General features: G+C 39.0%; 1 protein-coding gene across 10 annotated transcripts in view; it reads right to left on the reverse strand.

The window, feature by feature from the left end:
* Positions 1-27,383, reverse strand: part of CFAP54 (cilia and flagella associated protein 54) — a 312,031-nt gene that overhangs the window by 242,229 nt on the left and 42,419 nt on the right. For 8 of the 10 annotated variants that reach the window (XM_027542096.1, XM_027542094.1, XM_027542092.1 and 5 more), the window contains 6 exons: positions 25,781-25,931; positions 21,071-21,147; positions 16,241-16,369; positions 15,764-15,893; positions 8,329-8,415; positions 8,116-8,237 (listed from right to left, as the gene is read on the reverse strand). In XM_027542096.1, coding sequence (XP_027397897.1) covers positions 8,116-8,237; positions 8,329-8,415; positions 15,764-15,893; positions 16,241-16,369; positions 21,071-21,147; positions 25,781-25,931 — 696 coding nt within the window. The remainder of the gene's footprint in view (positions 1-8,115; positions 8,238-8,328; positions 8,416-15,763; positions 15,894-16,240; positions 16,370-21,070; positions 21,148-25,780; positions 25,932-27,383) is intronic. The other 2 variants (XM_027542095.1, XM_027542091.1) reach the window with 1 other exon arrangement.

A 27,383-nucleotide genomic window follows, 5' to 3' on the forward strand; every position in this document is an offset into this window, starting at 1 on the left:
ACAGCTTTGATAACAAAACCTGAAAAAATGACTGCACTTAAAAACATAGAGAAATCTTTTTACAAATACAAATGCAAACATTCTAAATAAAATACTAATTCACTGATCTAATAATATATTGGAGGAATAGTGTACTGTAATTATGTTGTCTCCTCAGGAATAAAAGGATGATTTAATACTAGGAAATCAAGGAATATAATTTAACTTATCCATAAATCAAATGAGAAAAAATATGATTACAGGTTCAATGGCCAAAAATACATTTGAGCAGTTTTTAAGATTATTAATTTAAAAAGAAATCAAAAGGGAAGTCAAAAAGTATCTTAAGACAAGTGAAAACACAGCATACCAAAACTTACAGGATTCAGCAAAATAAGAGAAGGTTTGTAGTGAAAATGTCCACCATAAGAACAAAGATCTCAAATAAACTATCTAACTTCACACCTCAAGGAAACAGAAGAACAAAAATCCTAAGATCAAAGTTAGTTGACGAAATAACAAGGATCAGAGGGGAAATAAATAAAATAGAGACCATAAAGACAATAGAAAATCTCAACTAAAACAAAAGCTGTTTTTTAAGATTTAAAAAATTGACAAACTTTTAGCTAGATGAATAAAAAATAGAGAATGACTCACATATTAAAGAAATGAAGGAGGAGACAACTGATACCATAGAAACACAAAGAATCATAAGAAACTGCTATGAACAATTATATGCCAAAAATTGAATAACCTAGAAGAAGTGGATAAATTCCTAGTAATACACAACCTACCAATAGTGAAATACCATAAAGAAATAGAAAATACAAACATACTAGTAACAAGTAAGAAAATGAATAAGTAATCAAAAACTTCCTGATAAAAGTCCAGGACTAGATGGTTTCAGTGGTAAACTCCTGCCAGAAGTTTAAAGAATTAACACCAATCCTTCTCCAATTATTTCAAAAAACTGAAGAGAAAGGGACACTTACACACTGATTTTACAAGGCCAGCATTACCCTGATACCAAAACCAGACAAGGATAGTACAACACAAGAGAAGAAAACTACAAACCAAGATTGTTGATGTGTACCTGAAATTAACACAACATTGTAAGTCAACTATACTCCAATAATTTTTTTAATTTAAAATAAAATAAGCTACAAAGATATATTGTACAGCACAGAAAATAAAACTAATATTTTATAATGACTATAAATGAAGTAGGGCTTCCCCAGTGCTTAGTAGATAAAGAATCCACCTGCAATGCAGGAGATACAGGAGACACGGGTTCAATCCTTGGATCAGGAATATCCCCCAGAGAAGCAAACAGCAACCCATTCCAATATTCTTGCCTGAAAAATTCCATGGACAAAGGAGCCTAGAGAGCTACAGTCCAAAGGGCCACAAAGAGTCAGACACAACTGAGCAACTAAGCATGCACATAAATGGAATAGAACCTTTAAAAGTTGTAAATCACTATATTGTACACCTGTTACTTACATAATATTGTACAGCAACACTTCAATTTCAAAAAATAATTCCAAAAAAAACCATACTGTTTTATTGCCACAATAGTACTGAAGTCCAAACTACAATCGTTTGAATGCAATCTCTCTCCCTATAGTTCCCATTAGAGAACATGTGACCAACTTCTTTTCGTAAGCTACTCAATACTTAAAGGGCTTCCCTAGTAGATCAGCAGTAAAGAATCTGCCTGCAATGCAGGAGCCAGAGGAGACACGGGTTCGATCCCTGGGTTGAGAAGATCCCCTGGAGAAAGCCATGGCAACCCACTCCAGTATTCTTGCCTGGGAAATCCCATGGACAGAGGAGAGGCAGGCTACAGTCCATAGGGTCACAGACAGTCAGGTACGACAGAAGCAACTTAGCATGCATGCAGCATGCATGCAATGCTTATAAGGACAGATTGATGTTAAATATATCTGAAAATGCCTTAACATCCACAGTACAGCAGAACACTTATGGAAAGATGTAATGCAACTTTGAAGGGCATGATAACAATCATAAGACTGGAATGACAAAGCACCATATTTATTCCTCATCTAGTAGATCTCTCAAAGTATATTTTGGGTTCTCAACAATATTATGTACATTTCAGAAGGAGATGAAAAGTAGGTTAAGTCATATCCAAGAATCCTAACAAAGAATATTGCTGAGAATAAAATATACAACTTATAAGATCTAAGAGAAAAGACAGAAAAAAATGTGTAGTTTGCTAGAGAAAAATCTATCGAAAGCACCAAAAATTATTCTGATACGACAAAACAGAATATCCCAGAGTGCTTAAAGTGGAAGAGAGAATAGAAGTAGTAGTAATAATAATGGCTAACATTTACCGACTGCATATACTGTGCTTAGTCGCTGTTTGTGGACTGTAGCCCACCAGGTTCTTCGATCCATGGGGATTCTCCAGGCAAGGATACTGGAGTGGGTTTCTGTGCCCTCCTCCAGGGGATCCTGCCAACCCAGGGATCAAACCCAGGTCTCCCGCACTGCAGGCAGATTCTTTACCATCTGAAACACCAGGGAAGCCCTTATTGACTGCTTGCTGCTGCTGCTGCTAAGTCGCTTCAGTCGTGTCCGACTCTGTGCGACCCCATAGGCGGCAGCCCACCAGGCTCCCCCGTCCCTGGTATTCTCCAGACAAGATCACTAGAGTGGGTTGCCATTTCCTTCTCCGATACATGAAAATGAAAAGTGAAAGTGAAGTCGCTCGGTTGTGTCCAACTCCTAGTGACCCCATGGACTGCAGCCTACCAGGCTCCTCCATCCATGGGATTTGCCAGGCAAGAGTACTGGAGTGGGTTGCCATTGCCTTCTCCATATTGACTGCTTACTCTGTGCCAAATGTTAAGTATTTTATAGGCATTTCATAAAATCTTCCCCAAGATCACCCATTTTACAAATGAAGAAAGTAAAACTTAAGACAGCATAAGTAACTTGACCTTGGTCATATAGCTAGTCAGCAGCAGAACCACAGCTCTAATCAAGATCCTTCTACGTCTAACCACTATGATTTCTTGTCTTAATGCAAAGTGAAGTTTAAAAGAAGCATGAAAAGGCAACCTAGATGATGTTTTCACTGCAATAACCTCAAAATATTTAAAAGAAAAAAATCCTAAAATGTAAATATGCTAAAAGACTGAAGTCTTCTTTTGAAGACTTGGGGTCAAAATATGACCTCATAAGAGGAAGGTCAGAATCAAAAAGGGGTTTACTCTTTATGAGGAAGATTTTAGCATGGAACAATTTAAAAGAACTGAGAAGGTCTCTGAAATAAATTGGCTTACATATACTTTTCCTCAAAAAAGCAAATAGGATTGATTTGACTAGAATGCTACAAAATAGGGAAAATCATTTCAATTGGTAGCATAGTTAATACAATAGTATTTAGGAGCTCTGCATTGTGCTCAGTCCCTCAGTCATGTCTGACTCTGCCACCCCATGGGTTACAGCCCACCAGGCTCCTCTGTCCATGGAATACTCCAGGCAAGAATACTGGAGAGGGTTGCTATTTCTTCCTCCATGGGATCTGCCTGACCCAGGGATCAAACCCAAGTCTCTTGTATCACCTGCATTGGCAGGCAGATTCTTTACCACTACACCACCTGGGAAGCCCTGAGTTGTAAATTCAGGAAATATTAAAACCAGGAGTGATTAGAACTTCTAGTGGCTGGGCTTCTTCATTAGTTATGGTTCCAAATTAGGGCCATAAAATTAGATTTTGTGTTGATTATAAAAAATAATCTGCTAATCCATAACGCTCTCTTTGCTTAGAGTTGAAGCACTATAACTGAATTTTGGAACAGTCAATTACTGATTTAAGTTTCAACAAACAGTACAAGATCACTAGATGCATCAGTTAGGGTTCTTTGGTAACAGAAGCAACAGGAAAATGAGACTTTGACCATAGCAGGACCAGAGGCAAGAGGGTCCTCAGAATACAACTGAAAGAATCTGATCAGGACATGGGTATCAGAATGAATGAATGCCAACTCTGTGTGTGTGTGTGTGTGTGTGTGTGTGTGTGTGTGTGTGTGTGTGTGTGTGCTCAGTCATGTCTGACTCCTTGCAACCTCATGGACTATAGCCCACCAGGCTCCTCTATCCATGGAATCTTCCAGGCAAGAATATTGGTGTGGGTTGCCATTTCCTCCTTCAGGGAATCTTCCCAGCCCATGGATTGAACCCGTCTCCTGAGGCTCCTCCATTGGCAGGGGGAATCTTTATCATTGAGACGCCTGGAAAGTCCTGAATGCCAACTAGTTTTTGTCTTTTTATCCCTCTGCTCAAGATTCAGATTCCAAGGAGGGAACAACCTATCGGCCTAGCTTGCCTCACCAGTCATCCTCTTGGCTGGCTGAGAAGAGTGGCCCTGAAAAGTCCCACCTGATTACCTCTAGTGGGGAAGAAGAAATTCCTCCAAAGGTGACATTTGGAAAGGAAAGTGGATGCTAGACAGAAAACAGCAGTATATAACCTGCCCTGGTACCCTTAACACTTGCATTGAAGAGTATTCCTGCCTCTGCCCAGTGAGAAATTACACTGTAAAGATGCTCAGTGTTGGAGTGCTAGACTCTGAAGTGAACTAAGAGTGAAGATCATAAGCCATATGCTGATTCCTCTATTTGATCAGAAGTAGAAGATCAGGGACATCTCGGGCTGGTTCTAGATGCAAACCATTAAAATAAATCAGAGGTATAGTGTGTAAAATGCCAACAAGGACTTTCAGAAGTCAAATAACCAACAGAGGAAAATGAGAAAAATTAATCCCCACAATAAAAAAAAAAAAAGCCAACCATCTCATCTGGAAGGCTAACAGGTTCTTATCAAAAGGTGGTCCCTTATCTGTGGCAACAAGCTGCTCCACCTTTAATGGACTTAGAATAAAACAGACACCTGATGAGAGCATTCATCTCTAAGAGGTCAGGAAACTTCTGAAAAACTGAAACATGATATGAATTATTGAAGAGTTCTGCAAAGACCCAGGCTTTCCTAATCTTTTTTATGGTATCAGGTGACACATCAGATACTGATTTGGGGATAATTCTATTACCAGATGATGATAATGTAAAGCATGCTGTAATATAGCCCAAAAAAAAAAAAAATGATTGCCAAGGGAGAGAAATTTATTTGTCTTCTTTAAGGAAAGAAATTCTGGCAATTATTTGATCCATAACATCGTCATTTATCAGAGTACCCTAAGGACTAATCACTAAGCTTTTTAACACTAGGATAAAAAATTGCCATGAAAGAGCAGAGGTGGCGATGGACGATTTCAGGACTTCTAAAAAAATATTCAACATTTCCCAGCTGGTGACAATCCTATGGAGGGCTCCTCATAAAAAAAAAAAAAAAGTGGAGCCTCTAAATGCTTCTCATGAGTTTAACAGAATATTTTAATTTTTCTTAAGTTAAAATAGTTTCACTTAAGAAATAGAAAGAAAAGATACACAAGGAGAAGAAAATGAACACTTCAGCTTTCCCACATCTCCAATGTGTTTCCAATCACGATAGTGGGAACATAGAGACATAACAGGGGAATGGGTATATTATGATAGCATTTCATGCATTGGAGAAGGAAATGGCAACCCACTCCAGTGTTCTTGCCTGGAGAATCCCAGGGATGGGGGATCCTGGTGGGCTGCCATCTATTGGGTCGCACAGAGTCAGACACGACTGAAGTGACTTAGCAGTAGCAGTAGCAAAGACAAAATTGTGCCATAATAAAACAAAAGGGAAAATCCTGGAGGATTTACTCTCTCTGAACTCTAAGAGGCCATGAAAGAAATGAGTCCTGAAAGAAACAGTTCTAAAAGATAAGCTTTACTTGCCATCGAAATAGTACTGCAGTACCAATGTCCTCCAAACACTGGGTAATAAAGATTGGTTGTAGAAGCAGCTGCTAAGAAATGGAATCCTGAACGCACCCCAGGAGTCTTCCGACAGAGATCACTTACTGCTTGGCCTGGTCAGCTGAGATGATCCAACACCATCATCAAATTCCTTCATTCAAATGCTGGAGATTCTAGTGTATCAAGGCTCTCCCTGAATACGGCCAGGACAGACTTTCTCCCCTTGAATACTGGCAGCATCCATCCAGAATCCTTAGATTTCTTTTGAACTAGACTCTACTTTCTTTCTGGGCTCACCTTTTACTATCCTTTCCAAACACCCCTCTCCCCTTTGCCACTGCATCTTAGCTTCTGTCACACTGAATGACCTATAGAACTACAAGCATTCTATGACCCTTCCAGCCTCAGGACCTTTGCACAAGTTGTTTTCTCTTCCTTGCATGTCCTTTCCACCTTTGTCTTTCTCCGTCTCTGGCAACTCCTGCCTGTCTTTCAGTATTCAACTTTGTGTCATCTTTTCCGAATGTTTCCTCAAACATTCTCCACTGTTGGGTTAGGTATTCTCTTCCTGAATTTCCCTGGCACTCTTGCAATTAAAGCACTTATGACAATGACTCATAATCACTTACTTACATGTCTATTTTCCCATAGATCGGATTTATCTTGAAGGCAGAAACCACAAAGAGTAGGCAATCCATCAATATCAGTTGAATGAAGAAAGAATCTTTGTTTTTATCCCCTGTACTCAGCATAATACCAGGCACATAGTCAACTTGCTTTGAAACATTTGCTGAATGGATCACAGGCCCTCAAAACCATTTGCTGGATAAATGAAGTGACAGACTCATGATCAGGAAACTCTACATGCCAGAAATCTGAAATTCCAATATTCTACTTCCTGACTTCAAACACCTATCCTTCTAACTCTCTCAAATTCTGATTTTATGGCCCCCAACCTCATACAGAGGCCCGATCTCTTGATATCTCCATAGTCTGCCACATCTTTAAAAGTTTAAAAGCCTTCGTGGGTGTTACTGCCTTCTCTACTCAATCTGTACCCATTTCTCATTGTGAACTTTTAACCTATACTTCCATACTTTTGAAAAAGTCCAGTCTGGTACAGATCTCTGTCACAAGTATTCTACTGTCACAGCTACTAAGAACACCACACCAGGATAACATCATACCAGCATGCAGATGGGGCCTTCTGGAAATCCATGGTCTTCAGCCTCAGCTAGAACTTCAGAATGCTGGCCAGCCCTTTATCTTAGAGTTCGCTCCTTCATCCATTCCTCTCCACTCTCCCATCACCTTCTCTCTCCTCAGTCCATCTACCTAGCCCCACATTTCATGGTTGGCAGATTTCCTTGCCTCCTACTTTAACAGATGATTAAGATAAGAAAGTATCCACTCAACTCTCTGCCTCCACAACAGACTTATAGAAATCTATATCTGTCTGTTGCTCCTTGCCTTCTACATCAGAGGGATGAGGTGTCTGCTCTGCAGTCCACCCTCCTTGAAGAGGAATCGCTTTGTATGTGCTTTCAGTCTCATCTCCTTTCCCTCTTCTATTATAGGATCCCCACTGGATGTCAGACTCTTCTTCAATGCTGTATCCTCCCCCTAGCTTTGACCTACACTCCTCTACCCTGTGTCAGTCAAGCTACTGGTAGTCTCTAATTTATCATGTGCCATTCATTCACCCAACACAATCAAAGTTTTGTGATGCATAGGGACAAAATAAAACAGAAATGTGATTCCCCTCAGAAATTTAAACTCTAAAATCAACATAAATGAATTAGTAAGAAGACAGAACCATTTCCAGGTCACAGAGAGACAGCAGTAAGGCAACTGGTCCATAAATCAGCAATCTCCATCTTAGGAAAGTGTCTTAGCCCAAGGACTTTAAGTATTTTAGTTCCATAGTAAGGAATGCATTTATGCATACACAGTGTCACTTACATTCTACAGTTTACCTCATTTTGAACCCTTCTGATTTTATTTGGTTCCCTATGTAAGGTCCCCCCTGCAGAAGGAGAATCTCTCATTTCAAGAGAGTTCAAGGCAGGAGATATACATTAATTTTCCTGTTTAGAACTATTTCACTTCACAAAGAGAGGACTAAACATGGAAAATCTGAAAGTTCATAATCTAATGTTAAGGGCAACACATTATTTTTAGAAAAGAGCAATAAATCATTCATTTTTACCAGGGGTTTCAAGTCTGGACTAAAGTAAGGAATGGTATACACTGTTACCGTCAAGTAGTTCTGTAGAGAAGAACAGGTTGCATCTTTCTCAAATATTAGAAGAGTTTTCTGCATCAAATAAATCGCTTTAGATAGCTTATTCTTCCTTATTTTATTCATCACACTTAATTCTGTAAAAGCAGACAAATGTTTTACCAAAAGGGCAACATAAAAACTATCCTGAAGAAATTTGGAAAAGCATTTTATCCAAATTTTAATTACCTGTAAAACAATCAGGGCTTGCAGGTTTTTTTAGCTTCTCTGTACCTTTGGTAGATGTATTTTTGCTCACAGTTGGAGTCTGCAAAACTGAAGAAGAAAGAGAAGAAGACTGTCGTTACAATCAGGCTTACATTCAAGAAAGGAAATATTTTCTAAACACTAAAGAGTAACTATCTATTTGTAAAATTATTGCTTCCTCTATCATTCAGTTCAGTTCAGTTCAGTTCAGTCGCTCAGTCATGTCCAACTCTTTTTCAACTCCATGGACTGTAGTACGCCAGGCCTCCCTGTCTATCACCAACTCTCAGAGTTTACTCAAACTCAAGTCCATTGAGTCGGTGATCGATCCAACCACCTAATCCTCTGTCATCCCCTTCTCCTCCCACCTTCAATCTTTCCCAGCATCAGGGTCTTTTCAAATGAGTCAGCTTATCACATCAGTGGCCAAAGTACTGGAGTTTCAGCTTCAGCATCAGTCCTTCCAATGAATATTCAGAACTGATTTCCTTTAGGATGGAGTGAATGGATCTCCTGGCAGTCCAAGGGACTCTCAAGAGTCTCCTCCAACACCACAGTTCAAAAGCATCCATTCTTTGGTGCTCAGCTTTCCTTATACTCCAACTCAAACATCCATACACAACTACTGGAAAAAATCATAGCCTTAACTAGATAGACCTTTGTTGGCAAAGTAATGTCTCTGCTTTTTAATATGCTGTCTAGGAGGAGGCAATAGCACCCCACTCCAGCACTCTTGCCTGGAAAATCCCATGGATGGAGGAGCCTGGTAGGCTTCAGTCCATGAGGTCGCTAAGAGTTGGACATGACTGAGCGACTTCACTTTGACTTTTCACTTTCATGCATTGGAGAAGGAAATGGCAACCTACTCCATTATTCTTGCCTGGAGAATCCCAGGGACGGGGGAGCCTGGTGGGCTGCCGTCTGTGGGGTGGCTCAGAGTCGGACACGGCTGAAGCAACTTAGCAGCAGCAGCAGCAGGTTGGTCATAACTTTTCTTCTAGGGAGTAAGCGTCTTTTAATTTCATGGCTGCAATCACCATCTGCAGTGATTTTGGAGCCCAAAAAAATAAAGTCTGACACTGTTTCCATGGTTTCCCCATCTATTTGCCATGAAGTGATGGGGCCAGATGCCATGATCTTAGTTTTCTGAATGTTGAGCTTTAAGCCAATTTTTTCACTCCCCTCTTTCACCTTCATCAAGAGGTTCTTTAGTTGTTCTTCACTTTCCGCCATAAGGGTGGTGTTACCTGCATATCTGAGATTATTGATATTTCTCCCAGCAATCTTGATTCTAGCTTGTGCTTCATCCAGCCCAGCATTTCTCATGATGTACTCTGCATATAAGTTAAATAAGCAGGGTGACAATATACAGCCTTGACGTACTCCTTTTCCTATTTGGAACCAGTCTGTTGTTCCATGTCCAGTTCTAACTGTTGCTTCCTGACCTGCATACAGATTTCTCAGGAGGCAGGTCAGGTGGTCTGGTATTCCTATCTCTTCCAAAATTTTTCAGTTTGTTGTCATCCACATAGCCAAAGGCTTTGGCATAGTCAATAAATCAGAAATAGATCTTTTTCTGGAACTCTTGCTTTTTCGATGATCCAGATGATGTTGGCAATTTGATCTCTGGTTCCTTTGCCTTTTCTAAAACCCGCTTGACCATCTGGAAGTTCACGCTTTACATGCTGTGTAGGGCCACCCAAGACAGATGGGTCATGGTGGAGAGTTCTGACAAAATGTGGTCCACTAGAGAAAGGAATGGCAAACCACTTCAGTATTCTTGCCTTGAGAACCCATGAACAGTATCAAAAGGCAAAACATAGGACACTGAAAGATGAACTCCCCAGGTCGGTAGGTGCCCAATATGCTACAGATCATCAGTGGAGAAATAACTCCAGAAAGAATGAAGAGATGGAGCCAAAGCAAAAACACCACCCAGTTGTGGATGTGACTGGTGATAGAAGCAAGGTCTGATGCTGTAAAGAGCAATATTGCATAGGAACCTGGAATGTTAAGTCCATGAATCAAAGCAAATTGGAAGTGGTCAAACAGGAGATGGCAAGAGTGAACGTCGACATTCTAGGAATCAGCAAACTAAAATGGACTGGAATGGGTGAATTTAACTCAGATGACCATTGTATCTACTACTGTAGGCAGGAATCCCTTAGAAGAAATGGAGTAGCCATCATACTCAACAAAAGAGTCTGAAATGCAGTACTTGGATGCAATCTCAAAAACGACAGAATGATCTCTGTTCGTTTCCAAGGCAAACCGTTCCATGTCACGGTGATCCAAGCCTATGCCCCAACCAGTAATGCTGAAGAAGCTGAAATTGAACAGTTCTATAAAGACCTACAAGACTTTCTAGAACTAACACCCAAAAAAGATGTCCTTTTCACTATAGGGGACTGGAATGCAAAAGTAGGAAGTCAAGAAATACCTGGAATAACAGGCAAATTTGGCCTTGGAATACGGAATGAAGCAGGGCAAAGGCTAATAGAGTTTTGCCAAGAGAACATACTGGTCACAGCAAACACCCTCTTCCAACAACACAAGAGAAGACTCTACACGTGGACATCAGCAGAAGGTCAACACTGAAATCAGATTGATATATTCTTTGCAGCCAAAGGTAGAGAAGCTCTACACAGTCAGCAAAAACAAGACCAGGAGCTAACTGCGGCTCAGATCATGAACTCCTTATTGCCAAATTCAGACTTAAATTGAAGAAAGTCGGGAAAACCACTAGACCATTCAGTTCAGTTCAATTCAGTCGCTCAGTCGTATCCGACTCTTTGCGACCCCATGAATTGCAGCACGCTAGGCCTCCCTGTCCATTACCAACTCCCGGAGTTCACTCAGACTCACGTCCATCGAGTCAGTGATGCCATCCAGCCAACTCATCCTCTGTCGTCCCCTTCTCCTCCTGCCCACAACCCCTCCCAGCATCAGAGTCTTTTCCAATGAGTCAACCCTTCATGTGAGGTGGCCAAAGTACTGGAGTTTCAGCTTTAGCATCATTCCTTCCAAAGAAATCCCAGGGCTGATCTCCTTCAGAATGGACTGGTTGGATCTCCTTGCAGTCCAAGGGACTCAAAAGAGTCTTCTCCAACACCACAGTTCAAAAGCATAAATTCTTCATCGTTCAGCCTTTTTCACAGTCCAATTCTCACATCCATATGTGACCACAGGAAAAACCATAGCCTTGACTAGATGGACCTTTGTTGGCAAAGTAATGTCTCTGCTTTTGAATATGCTATCTAGGTTGGTCATAACTTTCCTTCCAAGGAGTAAGCGTCTTTTAACTTCATGGCTGCAGTCACCACCTGCAGTGATTTTAGAGCACAGAAAAATAAAATCTGACACTGTTTCCACTGTTTCCCCATCTATTTCCCATGAAGTGATGGGACCGGATGCCATGATCTTCGTTTTCTGAATGTTGAGCTCTAAGACAACTTTTTCACTCTCCACTCTACTTTCATCAAGAGGCTTTTTAGTTCCTCTTCACTTTCTGCCATAAGGGTGGTGTCATCTGCATATCTGAGGTTATTGAGATTTCTCCCAGCAATCTTGATTCCAGCTTGTGTTTCTTCCAGTCCAGCGTTTCTCATGATGTACTCTGCATATAAGTTAAATAAGCAGGGTGACAATATACAGCCTTGACGTACTCCTTTTCCTATTTGGAACCAGTTTGTTGTTCCATGTCCAGTTCTAACTGTTGCTTTCTGACCATTCAGGTATGACCTAAATCAAATCCTCTATCATGGGTCATCTTTTTTCATTAATAGATAAAAATTCAAACAAATATAATAGAGTTTTATCATTAAATTATTTTATTAGCCACAGTATGAGGACATGAAGAGTTTTCAAATTATAAAAATATTTTATTTTCTATTTCACTTTAAATAAAATCATCTTGAATGTTGATAAATAGGATCCAACCTACTCTTGGTCACTTTCCTTCCTCAAAAGCTTTTCAAAATTGCTCCATCCATGGTCCCTGCAAGAGTTCTGGGTACCACATGAAGATCTCCACTTTGCTCTCTGTGGCTGATAAAATCAGAGTCTCTCAAAATTTTCAACTAACACACAAATTATTGCCAACTGGTTATGAGCAGTGAGAGATCCTCGTGTGTAGCTGAGACTGACCATCATGGTGGTCCAGGAAAGAGGTAGCAGGATGAGGGAAAAGAAGATGAAGGTATGCTGACCCAGGGAGGTAGAAAATATATCAAGAAACTTTCTTGATTTTCTAGATCTAGTTCTCAAAAGACCTGGAAATAGGGTACCTGTAATAACCTTACAATAAACCCTTTTATTGAGGTTTAATTATTTGTGTTAATGCACATGAGCCACCATGGGATGATGACTGCCTGATGAAAAGATGTCAACAGACACCATTTAAAAATATAAAGTTTCTTTAATGGCAAAGGATAAGGAAATTTACCTGCATGGAAAACAGAAAATAATGCACCATTCTCTCAGCACCTAGGGTATTATAAATGCTAATTAATTGATAGTTCTCATGATTATAATCATTGGAGATAAGAAAGATGAGACTGCAAGAAAAATTTTAATGCCCAATACAGGAGTCACACTTTATAGCACAATCATCAACAGACACCCATTGTAAAGTTCTTGAATAAGAATGACAAAAGCAGTCTTTAGGCAACATTAGTCAGACGGCAGCATAGACAGTAATGGATGACAGGAGGAAAAAGTGATCATCTGTGCCAGGGTGGCAGTTCAATAAGGCAGAGAAAAATATCAAGCAGATCCAGATACTGCAAAGAAATAATAATTAATTCCATGTAAATATAAGTATGTACGTACATATTTCCAAAATATATAAAGAACTCATATAACTTAATAATAAAACTCTGATTTTAATGGGCAGAGTAACTAAACGACATTTTTCTAAAGAACATATACAAATAGCTCTCTAGTACATGAAAAGATGCTCAACGTCACTAATCATTAGGAAAATGTGAATCAAAACCACAAGGAGATACTACCTCATGCCTATTAGAATGGCTATCAACTAGAATGGTGATAGCAAACTAGTTAATCCTAAAGGAAATCAGTTCTGAATATTCGTTGGAAGGACTTGATGCTGAAGCTAAAGTGCCAATATTTTGGCTACCTGATATGAAGAACTGACTCATTAGAAAAGACCCTGATGATGGGAAAGATTGAAGGTGGGAGGAGAAGGGGATGATGACGATGAGCTGGTTGGATGGCATCACTGACTCAATGGACATGAGGTTGAGTAAGTTTCTGGAGTTGGTGATGTACAGGGAAGCCTGGCGTGCTGCAGTTCATGGGGTTGCAAAGAGTTGAACACAACTGAGCAACTAAACTGAACTGATCATCAAGATGACAAGAGATAACAAACACTGGCGAAGATGTGGATGAAAGGGAACCACTGTGCACTATTGGTGGGGGTGTAAATTGGTTAAGCCCCTATAGAAAACATTATGGAGGTTTCCAAAAATTAAAAATTAAAAGAACTACTATATGATCCAGAAATCTACTTCTGGATATATCCACAAAGGAAATGAAAATAAGATCTCAGAGATATCTATGATCCCATTTTCAATGCAACATTATTCACAACAGCTAAAATACGGCAACAAAGATATCACAATGACCTAAGTGTCCATCAATGGGTGAATGTAGAAAGAAGATGTGATGTACATATAGAGGCAGATTGATATAGATATATATCACATGCACAATGGAATATTATTCAGTCATGAGAAAGAAGGAAATCCTGCTATTTGCAATAACATGCATAAAACTTGAGGGCATCATGCTAGGTGAAATAATCATACAGAGAAAGACAAATATTGGATGGTATCACTTTTACAAGGAATCTAAAAATGCCAAACTCATAGAAACATAGAGTAGAGTGGTGGTTACCAGGGGCTGAGGGAGTGGAGAAACAGATATTGGTAAAAGGGTACAGACTACCAGTCATAAGATGAATAAACTCTGGGGAGCTAATATATAGCATGGATCATAGTTAATAACACTAGAGTATATATTTATAAGTTGCTAAGTGAGTAAATCTTAAATATTCTCACCACAAAAAAAGAAACAGTGATTATGTAATGTGCTGGAGTTGTTAGCTAATGCTATAACAATAATCATTTTACGATGTATTAGTATAGCAGATCTGCACATTGTACACCTTGAACTTACATAATGTAATTGTCAATAATATTCTTAATAAAGCTGAGGAGAAAAAAATCTGCACTCAAATATTATTTAATTAACCAACATTTGATTAAATCTAGTTTCAAAACAGTCAATCCTAAAGGAAATCAGTCCTGAATAGTCACTGGAAGGACTGATGCTGAAGCTGAAGCTCCAATACTTTGGCCACCTGAGGCAAAGAGCTGACTCACTGGAAAAGACCCTGATGCTGAGAAAGACTGAAGGCAGGAGGAGAAGGGGACAACAGAGGACAAGATGGTTGAATGGCATCACCAACTCAATGAACATGAGTTTAAGCAAACTCCAGGAGATGGTGAAGGAAAGGGAAGCCTGGCATGCTGGAGTCCATGTGGTTGCAAAGAGTTGGACAAAGTCACTGAACAACAAACCGTGTATATGATGCAACATAATCCAACTCATCTAGCCTCTGACACTGCTGTCAGAGATATCTCTCTAAATTTTTCAATTCAGTTCAGTTCAGGTCAGTTCAATAGCTTCAGGATAATATATAAACCCTTTAACCCTTCAAGCTCTGTGATCTACCTCTAGGCTTAGTTGTGTCAGTCTCCCACGTGTGCTCTTTACTGCAGCCATAAGAGAATTCCAGCAGTTTCTATACTTCATATAATTGCTTCCACCTTGCTCAAAGTTGCTTTCTCCATTCGAAATGACTGCCTCCTTTTCAATTTTCTTCATAAAGACACTTGCTAGCTTTCTGGTCAACTCTCATCTCTTTCAGGAAGCCATCCCTGACTTTCTTGTCAGTTATATTCTTCTGTGTGCCAAGAGCAAGCACTCTGAGTCCACTTCCACTGCATTTATGAACCTTGACTCTTACAGTTGGCTTACTTATCTAGAGCTCAAAATTAAAGGCTGTGTCTTTTTTGGACCAAGCCTAAAAACAGTTCCCAGATCTTGATATTCACTTCAATAAATGTTTGCTTAATTAAGAAAATACCAAAAGTTTACTATAACTCAAATAATTTAATTTTTCAGAAGTTTACTGATTTGCTAACCAAGGTGTAAAGAAATAATGAAAGCTATCTATTGATATTAATCAGGGAAGTAAGAAAAAACAAAGCAACAAAGTTTATCTGAAAAACACCTGGTCAACAAGAACATTATTCACAAATAAAATTGATTCCACGCTTGAACATGTCTTAAAATAGATTCAGAACAAGTTATCTGCTTTGATGACTACTACCTTGCAACTGGTCAAGAAGCACAACAGCTATTCGGTGCTGGGCTTGAATTAGTTCAAGATGCAAATCCATTATGAAATTATTCGGTGTGACTGGTTTGCACATGTCTCCATCTATATAGTGGTTGTGCTTCGGTAGAATTGAAGCAAAAATTAAAAAGGAATACAGTTATCGAAACATATAAAAATAGCTCTATCCTATTATTATTCAGGTTATCATTTTATTCTTAGCCTTTAAGTTATGCTCACATCTTAACCCTTTAAAATCTGGCTTACACAATAATTACTCTGCTTTCCACATTCACCAATGGCCTTTCAATGACAGGTTCAAAGACTCCTCACCCTCCTTGATTTCTTCTGAGAGGAGAGAAATGTATTTCCAGTCTGTGAGAGGGGAACCACCATAGATCATTCTTTACTTACCTATGCTTCCTAGTTAAGGACAATAAGTCTAATGTAAGAGTTTCTCATTCTCACCGTGGCATAGCAATGGTCAATCACTGATGATCCATTTGGCAAAGCAGTTAACATGCAGTTCAAATTTATGCCATCAATGGCTTTGTCAAGAAGTTCATAGGCCATAAATAACTGTTCTTCAGGTTTTTTCTAAAGTAATTTTATAAACAAAACAGAAAATTCAGATTTAAAGGAAAATCATATACAACACTTCCAAACTTCACAGTAATTCAAAATCCCCACCCCTAGGAAGCCACTGTCCTTGAATTTGGTTTCCATTCTTTTGCATGTTTTAAAATTTTTACTACATATGTATGTGTCCACTAACAAGATGCAATATAGCTTTGCATGTTTTTGATTCTCTTGTGAAATTCTGCAGTTCATTTTTTTCACCCAACCATATGTCATTGAAACCTTCTCCTGGAACTTAGGGTGTCTGGCAGGGTCTGGTTAAGAACACAGAGCTATTCTAAGTATTCCAAGCAGAAAGGGATTTAATGGACAGAACTAGAAGTGTCCATCACTGCTGGAAGCCCTAGGGGAGCAAAGATCAAGAGAGCTGTCAGGGATGACTTTAGTGCATGCAGCAAGCTAAGAATCCAGGAGCCAGGTGACAATCTCAAGTGTCTACCACACTGAAACAAAGGAACTGCAAGGGCTTGCTAAGCAAGGCTGATCAATTATCTTCTTGCATCCTCCTCTGCAGTATAAGAACTCTCTCTTCCCTTGTGTGTAACAAATTCATTCAAATAACCCTAATTGGAAGACTAACCTAGAACCATATGGAAATGAGATGGTGGGAAATGTAGCTCCAGGTCTTTCTCGCTCTAGTGTGAAGCTGATTACGGAAGGGGATAGCAATGATACCAGCTGACTCTAGTTCAAGGCCACTGCAGCTGATTCACCTTCATGGCTGGGATGAAATGGTATTGCTAAGGACTGCATCACAATTCACTTATCCACTCTTCCCCCATGAACATTTAGACAGCTATTACTAAAAGTGTGCAATGTTACTAGACTAGTCTGAGACTTCTTTACAGGCCTACCTTTTCTTCTGCTTCTCTTTTTTCACACAGCTAAGACCCCTAGGGCATGTTGATTAGAAGAATGACAGACATCTAAGTTTGTACATCGGGATAAAGGGATTACTTTTAATCTTTTACCAGAGGCGTAACCGTCATTAAAGGTCTTGGTTGATACCCTTTATGGGATACAAAAGTTCTCTTCTATTCCTAACTTGTTAAGGGTTATTTTTTAAAAGGTGATTGTTGTTTTTGTCAAATGCTTTTGTTGCACCTCTTTATCTGATGATGTGGTCATATTTTTTCCTTTTCATCTGCAAATGTGGTATACTGCATTATGGAATTTCTAGTGTTAAATCATCCCTGCATTCTGGAATATACATAGTTTGATTACACACATCCATTCAACATATGTATAGCTAGATATCTCCATTCAAGAATCACAGGTTCATAAACAAGGTCCTACCATACAGCACAAGGAACTATACTCAATATCTCCTGATAAAACATAATGGAAAAGAATACAGATGCATAATGAATCACTTTGCTGTACAGAAGAAATTAACAACATTATAAATCAACTATACTTCAATAAAAGTTTTTAATTAAAAAAGAAAGGAATCACAGGCTCCAAGAGTTTCCTAAGCAACCCAAGCAGTGTAAATTTGAATGACAGACCAACATGAGGGCAGACCCAAATTATTAGGAAGAGAGCCTTTCTCATGTTTACTCCACTTCTCAGTACCCAAACAGAAACCTCCTTACCGAATAGGCAGATACTTTCCTAGTTGACCTTTTCCTGGGATAAGTCTTGTAGGCTCTAACTAAATGTGTGAGTCTGAGTTTCAAGCCCCATCTCTCATATGTCCAAGGCTCATCTCTTTTCCCTTAGTGGTGGTTAATTTAAATTTCTTTGTAACTGAGACCAACAACCTACTCCAGCATCTGTTTATAAACTGACCATTCTGGTTTTCAGTTCTCCTTTCTATTTTGGCTCCTGGGATTTACCTTACTTTCTTGTGAACTCTGTGGTGTGCTTGAGGATATTTGTTTAATTTTCTCCAAAATTTCCAGGTATTTTGCAGCAAGAGCTTTTTTCAGGTCGTCTAGTTTCCCATTTAGCCACAAACAGAAGTCTCTGAGCGCAGCTTTTAACACCAAAAAGTTTCAAAGACCTCCCACACACACACACACATTCTAGCATCATCATCACCACCACCGTCATTTGTCAACGTTACAGCTAGTGAAAATGGAAGTTAGTTGCTCAGTCATGTCCGACTCTTTGTGATCCCATGAACTGTAGCCTGTCCATGGAATTCTCTGTCCATAGAATTCTCCAGACAGGAGTACTGAAGTGGGTTGCCAATTCCTTCTCCAGGGGATCTTCCCAACCCAGGGGTTGAGCCTGAGTCTCCTGCACTGCAGGCAGAGTCTTTGCCGTTTGAGCCACAATGGAAGCCCAGCTAATACTGTAATATCATTACAGCTAATATTGAATTAAAATGTGTTCCAAGTGCTAGGCTAAATGCTTTATGTGGACTAATTTTTAAATTACCATAATCCTATGAGGCACTTATTATTCTCTGGTGGGAATGGCTACCCACTTTAGTATTCTTGCCTGGAGAATTCCATGGACAGAGGAGGCTGGTGGGCTACAGTCCATGGGGTCACAAAGAGTTGGACACGACTAAGCAACTAACACTATAATCCATTTGTCAAAAATAGCCATGAATTCAGTAAAACTTTAAAGTAAATTTTAAAATATATATATATATAATCACAATAGTACCCTATATATTTTTTAAATAGTTCCATGTGTATATGCAAGATATCATATCTTGGCCACCTGATGCCAAGAGCTGACTGATTAGAAAAGATCCTGATGCTGGGACAGAGCGAGGACAAGAGTAAACGGGAGCAACAGAGGATGAGATGGCTAGATGATATGGCATCATCAACTCAATGGACATGAGTCTGAGCAAACTCCAGGAGATAGTGAAAAACAGGGAAAGCTGAAGTGCTGCAGTCCATGTGGTTGCAGGGAGTGGGATACAACTTAGGGACTGAACATTAACAACAAACATGAAAGATACACAGTTTACCCCACCTGCAGACTTTGCTAGGTGAGCATATGGATTTTGGACTCTCCTTACAATAAATTCTCACTCCTTCTCCCCACTTCACTCCCTTCCAAATAGCTCTGAGACTCTAGGTTGAGATTCAGTGCCCTTTGTGAAATGTAAGAGAAAAACTGAGTTGCCACCATGTGCCACGATGTTATCAACATCTCATTTGGACTGAATCACTTAAAAACTACCAGTAGGATAGATATTACTGTTATCATCTTACAAAGGAGGACACACATTCAAACAGATTAGTTTATTTAAGATCACACAGTCAACATTAAAGTCAGAATTCAACTCCAAGTCCCCCAATATCAACTGCTACGCCCTTAGGCCATATCAGTGAATCACCCCTACTCCATACACCGCACACCCCCATCCAGCTGAGCAGGTAGCGTGTGGCAAAAGTTTAGAGGTGCTATTCACACTCTAGTCATCATAGACTTCTATGTTGACAATTTCCTAGCAGATGGCAATAAATTATATCAAGAAAAGAGTGCATTTTTCTAATTTAAAAACAGTAGCAATAATTCATAAATGATTTTCAGTTTCTTCATGGTCACTTTCTAAGAAATCCATTTCATTTAGTGCCTTTAATCGCCAGAATTTTTCTATCCAAGTCAAAATCTAGTACTTTGTAACTTCTACTACTATTCCTATTCCTGTACGAAGCCTCACAGAATAAGTGCCAGTACACTAAGCAAGTAATTCTTAAATTCTAGTTTCCTTAAGAATTTACCTGGCAAACTTTTAAGAACCTCACACCTGAATTACAAACTTTTGAGAACCTCATACCTGAAATTATGATTCACTATGTCCAAAATGGAAAAAAGGAAGCTATGTATTTAATAAGCACTGCAAATGATCCCTAGAAAAGCCACTGGCAGACAGCTCTTATGCCCCCTCAATCTCTTACACAGTTCAAACATCTTCTGTTGTCAATTTCAAATTTCTCAGCTCTCAAGACACAATGCAGCATAGAAAACTCAAAATTGCATTCCCTGAAGCCTTTTATTAGAGATGAATATAATATTCAAGAAAGTTCTGATATACTTATGATATTTGATTTATAGCCAGTTTCTTAGCACTTGCATTTTTGTGTATTAAAAAAGTATACTTTATACAAGTATTCTGAAGACACTCTTTTTTATAATCAATGGACAGCATAGCATAGTCGCTAAATGCCTGAACTTTGAAGGAAACACTCTAACTTCAAATCCACTTAGCTGTACAACCTTGGTCCAATAAAATGTAGTAGTGAAAATGATCACTGTGACTATATAAATCAACCTCACAAACACAGCACTAAGATAAAAAGTGAGCTACTTTTTTGAATGTTGTAACTCATGGACTCATAAAGCAGGTAAGTGCTAAGGAGGACATCCCTGCTCTGTGAGTCTATGAAATACAACATTCAAAATACCAATAGTAATATAACTATAACTCCTTCTAAGACCCTTTATCTAGCTTATTTTTGAAGTTGATTGGATTTTTTTCTAAAGTAAAAACAAAAGGTAGAAAAATATTCCTATAGTTCTCAATGTATATAGAAACCATAATTTCTCAGATAGTAAATACTCAAAATTACTTCTATAACTAATCATTGTACATTTACAGACGTAATAGTATTTTTAAAAATTAAATTTTAAACATTTAAAATTAAATGTTTTTAACTGTATTTTCTAAAATATTTTGCAGTACCTTACCTTTATTATTGGAAGAATATCTATGCTCCCTTTCGAACCCCCAAAGATTTCACTAGTCCCTCTCTTTAAAGATACATCTGAAAAACAGAGAGAAAGAGTGGAAGGAAGGAAAGAGGAAGAAAGAAGGGAGGGAGGGAGAAAAGGAAGCAGGGGAAAGAAGGAGGGAGTTCAGGAAAAAGAGAATAAAAGAGAGGAAAAATAGGAAGAAGAGAAGGAGTGAGTAGGAGAGAAAGAAATGGAGAGAAAGAGGACCAAAGGAAATAAAAGGATGAAAGAAAAAAATGGGAATTAACAGTGAATCACAATCATGAAAAAACATTATCCTATATTAGTTATCTTTTTAATTATTCATGAGTTTAGAAATGATTCAACACTTAGAAGTTGCATACCAAATTATTTCTTCCAGCTAGTTATATTTTGTCTTTATAAAAGTAAATTTAAGAGTATTTTGTAATACAACAAACCAATTCAAAAATCTTGATTATCAGCAAGGTAATATTATGGTAAAGAGATTGTCTTTCTGTACATTCTATGGAAAATCCATTGAAAAGCATTCATAAACTAACAGTAAATTTAGACAAATGTCAGAGAAGTCTGGCTTTAATTAAAGGAATACAAATAATAAAAATGTATATGACAATGCTAATTTTCCAGTCTAAAAATTTTTCAGTAATTCCAATTAAACAATGAATTACTTAATAGACTAATATTAATAAACACCTTGAAGCAGATTATCATAATTAACTTAGAATGACTTGTACTTTGTGTTTTATGTGCCAATAAGATGATGAGAGTAACATTGCTTGAAAAGTTTAAATTTACATATCTAAATGGGTACAACTGCTCATGACATAAATGTAGATGTTTTCAAGTTTACAAATGGATCATGTTCTAATATTGACTAGTTCTTCAGAAATCAAATATTTTAACAAAGGATCAGTATAATCAGTTGTATGAAGCCTATCCATAACTAAAGAATATAAAATACAATAAAACATTAGTCTCCCCAAAGTAAACAAAACAATAAATTTAATTAGACTTTTTTTTATAAAAGCAATCATTAGACTTTTTGGTTCTAGTAACAGATATTCTGGAAACATTCCCCTGGCTGGAAAAGCTGGAAAAATGCAGGGTTGGTTTTTGTGGGTTTTTTTTTCTGCAAGCTAAGAAAATAATGAAAATATCAGTACAGAGCCAGTATCTTGAAAAGAGAGTATCCCCTGGATCTTGGGAAGCAAGCCCGGGGCCTAGAGAATGTCCTTCGAGCTACTTTTCCCTCCGAAGATTTTCGTCAGTTTTGGAAAGGTAAGCTGAGAAGCTGAATGGTGCTTTGACAGCCTTGAGGAGCTAAAGCAACAGAGATTGGTATCCAGGGCCCATCAAGGGTGAAAAGCCAGAAGGGGCTACATCCTAGGAGTCAGAGTAACTGAAAATAGGCTGAATAAAGAGCATCTCAGCTTTAAATTATCTTACTATCTCAAAGTGGATTAATGGGAACCTGAAGTTGCAATGCCTTCATGTATCTGGCAGAAGCAAGCATAAATCTTCCCTGGAAGAACAGATCATCTAAGGCTTCAAGTTACTTTTATAAAATATTAGTAGCAAATATAGTGTATGGATGTGAGAGTTGGACTGTGAAGAAAGCTGAGCGCCGAAGAATTGATGCTTTTGAACTGTGGTGTTGGAGAAGAATCCTGAGAGTCCCTTGGACTGCAAGGAGATCCAACCAGTCCATTCTGAAGGAAATCAGCCCTGGGATTTCTTTGGAGGGAATGATGCTGAAGCTGAAGCTCCAGTACTTTGGCCACCTCATGCGAAGAGTTGACTCATTGGAAAAGACTCTGATGCTGGGAGGGATTGGGGGCAGGAGGAGAAGGGGACAACAGAGGATGAGATGGCTGGATGGCATCACTGACTCGATGGACGTAAGTCTGAGTGAACTCCAGGAGTTGGTGATGGACAGGGAGGCCTAGCGTGCTGTGATTCATGGGGTTGCGAAGAGTCGGACACGACTGAGCGACTGAACTGAACTGAAATAGTGTCTACCACAAGATTTAAAATAACCAGATTAACCAAATAGCTGATGAAGCAAGTTCTGCACTTAAGAAATCAACAGAATACCTACGGATGAGATGATAGAAGTCGGAAGCCTCTTCTGGCTTCCCTCCACCCCTACTCCAGTAGCCTTTAACCAATGACAGATATAGGTCCGACAAACACCCCAGCCTACCAGCTCTTTAAGGGACATTCTATACAGTCTTCTGGAAGCCCCTTGTGGGACTAAGTCCTATACCCACAACAGCAGCCTTCTCACGAACTTCCAGTACCCTGTACTGGCTTCCTTTCCTTCTGTCCCGCTTCACCCCACCACCCTGCTTCCCTGGATAGCAGTCCAAATAAACTGCTACACTCAACTCTGTCTCAGAATCTGCTTCTGGGGAAACCAATCCAGGAAAAAGTTCAAGGTGACAACACCTGAACTCACTGGTAAATCTTTGCATCATAACAAGTGAGACAATCAGGCATTACATACCTCCTGACTCAATGCAATAGGGAGTATGCATGAAGTATGCTTGCCAAAAAAAATAAGATTGACAAGAAAACTTTTTGAAAATGTATCACTTGAATATAACCAACCTGACAGATCTAACTATCAGGTAGAGAAACAAGTTAACACCATAAGGACGCAAAAAGCCAAATCCAGTATGTGGGAAATCTTCCAGGGAGATGATTCAGTTTCTTCAGGGGTAAGGAGAGGAGGACTGTAGGTTACAGAGAGAGATTTAAGAGACATGATGGAAAATAAAATGTATGGGCTCAACTGGATCCTGATTGAAACAAACCAACAAGAGATTTTAATACAATCATGGGCATAGGGATGTTTGCTAACTTTGTAAGGTATAATGTATTAATAGCATTGTGGTTGTGTAAAAAGAAAAAAAAAACCTTCTGTTAGATAGACCAACACACACACATGTATGTGTATATGCTGAGGTATTTGTTGGTGAATGACATGCTGTCTGCCTTAAAACTGTCCAGGAAAAAAGAAAGTATTGCCAAGAGAGATTAAATAAGGTTGGCAAAATGTTCATAATTACTGGTACTGGATGATGAGTACTGTGACTTATTTAATGTCTCTATTTGAAAATCTACATAATAAAAATTTTTTAAAGGAAAAATGTTTTAAGACAGGATATGTCAAAAAGTATGACTTCAAGACAGAGAAAGCACAATATCACATGACACCCCTTGTATGTGGCATCTAAAAAGAAATGACACCAATGAACTTACTTACAAAAAGAAAAAGACTTACAAACTTTGAAAATGTACTTATGGTTGCTGGGGCAGGTCATGTACACACTGCTATATTCAAAATGGATAAGCAACAGGACCTATTACATAGTACATAGAACTCTACTCAATGTTACGTGCCAGTTTGGATGGGAGGGGGGTTTGGAGGAGAATGGATACATGTATATGCATGACTAAGTCCCTTCACTGTTCACCTGAAACTACCACAATATTGTTAATTGGCTATACCCCAGTACAGAATAAAAATTATAAAGTTAGAGAAAAATAAGGCTTCAAGTCATTGAAAGTGTTAGCCAGAGAACTCTAACCAGTGGTCCTCAAACTTCTAAGTGCATCAAAATCACCTGGTAAGCTAATCAAGACTAGAAAGGTCCATACTAACTGAGGTGCAATAGAACTGAGCCTCGTATTTTTAACAAGTTTCCAAGTAATACTTATATCAACCAAACTTTGAGAACCACAGTTATCTAATTCAATCTGCAAAGCTGAGCTCAACAATGGAGTGCCAGATTAGCGAATCTCTGGGAGAACAATTATTACAATAACTTTTATTACCGAATCCCTCAGATGTTACACACACACACTATAAGAGGGGTAAGACAGGAAAGCAAGCACCCCTATGCTCCTCTACCTCACTTTCTGTATGTGAGTTACCTGATGACACAGACAACTCTGGGGTTCAATCACAGGCAGAAGAAAGAATGAGGAGGTCAAAGCATCCTCTGAGAGAAGGCATCTCCCAGAAGGAGAACAGAATAGTGGCAGGAAGGGATTGGACAGGGAGAGGAGGAGAATGAGTGAGAAAGGGGGGCAAAAAGAGGAAGAAGATAAAAAGGGAAAAGAAAAGAAGAAACAGGACAAAGAAAGAAGAAGAATTTTCAAAGGAGGGAATCAAGAGAGAAGAGACAAAGGAGACAAAGGTAGAAGGACATGGATCCACTCATTCCAGCTCTTCCTCTGTGGCAGGCAGCATGATGGTGTCAAGAATTATGGTGACCAGAATACATTCTCTTCCTTCAAGAACTATACACTCTAGCAGGAAATGGAAGAGGAGGAAGTAGGATTAAAAGGAGGAGAGGAAAGAAAAAAGGAAGAATGGGGAGGGAGGGTGAGTGGTGTAGGTGGACAATGAGGGACAGAGAAGGGAAATATACAAGTGAGGAGAAGACGCAAAGATTTTCATTTGCCACTGAACCAGAAAGCATATAACCTTTTTTTTTTTTTAACATCAACTTGGTTGAACCTATATTACTTCTATCTTTGATTATAAATCATCAGTGAAGCATAATACTGAAATGTCTGATTTCCATTAACAGATGTTAAACAGTATTACAATTTGTGCTTATATATTCATATATATATATTAATAACCTCATGCCTTTTAATTCAATATTTTACCTAGAAATTTTTTAAATTTCCTTCTTGGGTTTCCTAAAGATTCCAATATTTCACTTAATCGTAACGTGATCTCTGCCACCATCACAACATCAATGTCTTCCATCTTATAGCAGTGAATGATTTCATTTATCTGCCACAGAAGATAAAGCCACTAAAAAGAGAAAATACACAGTAAAATCAATTGAAAGTGCACTACATTGTAGAAAGAGTCACATTTCATAAAATTGAGTACTTTCTTGAAATCGCCACCTTCTAATCATATAATGTTATACAGGTACTAGCTCCCCTGGTGACTGAGATGGTAAAGAATCCGTCTGCAATGCAGGAGACCTGATCCCTGGGTCAGGAAGATCCCCTGGAGAAGGGAATGGCAACCTACCCCAGTTTCTTGCCTGGAGGATCCCATGGACAGAGGAATCTGGCAGGCTACAGTGAATGCGGTCGCAAAGAGTCAGACATGACTGAGCGACTAACACCTTTTTATCAGTGGATCTTAATTATAAGTAATAGAAAATCAATAATCCTAATAAGATGATAGTTAATGATCACTCTGTTTATACATATTCTTGAAGAAGAATTATTTAGCTTGTAGTCTGCATATGCTATGCTATGCTATGCTAAGTCACTTCAGTCGTGTCCGACTCTGTGTGACCCCATAGACGGCAGCCCACCAGGCTCCCCTGTCCCCGGGATTCTCCAGGCAAGAACACTGGAGTGGGTTGCCATTTCCTTCTCCAATGCATGAAAGTGAGAAGTGAAAGTGAAGTCGCTCAGTTGTATCCGACTCGTAGCGACCCCATGGACTGCAGCCTACCAGGCTCCTCCGTCCAAGGGATTTTCCAGGCAGGAGTACTGGAGTGGGGTGCCATTGCCTTCTTTTATCATCTGACTTTTTTATGTATCAATGAAGATTATCTGTATCCTCAAAATTGTCATTCTCCCTTCAAAAAGCAGCAGTGACTATCACTATCAAAGTCCTCCCAAATAGTGAGGGGGAAGTAGGTGTTTCAGGCTCTACACTGAGTGCCTTAGAAGCTGTCTTTCATGCCTATAACCTCAAAGCTTAGCACATAAAATTAGCCATCACATTTTGGGAGTTAAAATGGGAAAACAACATTTATGCATCAGATCATTGTTTCTTTAGAGTATATGATAAAATTATGTACATGCATCCTAATATAGCTAATCTTAGGAGGCTTCAGAATCACAGAAGACTGAGTTATTGTTAAAATACTCTCTCCTAAGTTTCTAGGTTATAATATTGACCTGCTCCACTTTTTCCTTTCCATGAGAGAGCTCTTTAGTCTAAATAGAGTATTATTACAGAAAGTGAAAGTGAAGTCGTTCAGTCCTGTCCAGCTCTTTGCGACCCCATTGACTGTAGCCTACCAGGCTCCTCGGTCCATGGGATTTTCCAGGCATGAATACTGAAGTGGATTGCCATTTCCTTCTCCAGCAGATCTTCCCAACCCAGGGATCGAACCCGGGTCTTCCACACTGTAGGCAGATGTTTTACTGTCTGAGCTACCAGGGAGCTAAAATGGCTTATCTATTTGTTTTCTGTTATTCACTTTCTTAATGAATTTATTCAAGTTCATATAAC

Source organism: Bos indicus x Bos taurus, chromosome 5 (genome assembly GCF_003369695.1).
Source record: "Bos indicus x Bos taurus breed Angus x Brahman F1 hybrid chromosome 5, Bos_hybrid_MaternalHap_v2.0, whole genome shotgun sequence".
Taxonomy (NCBI): Eukaryota; Metazoa; Chordata; class Mammalia; order Artiodactyla; family Bovidae; genus Bos; species Bos indicus x Bos taurus.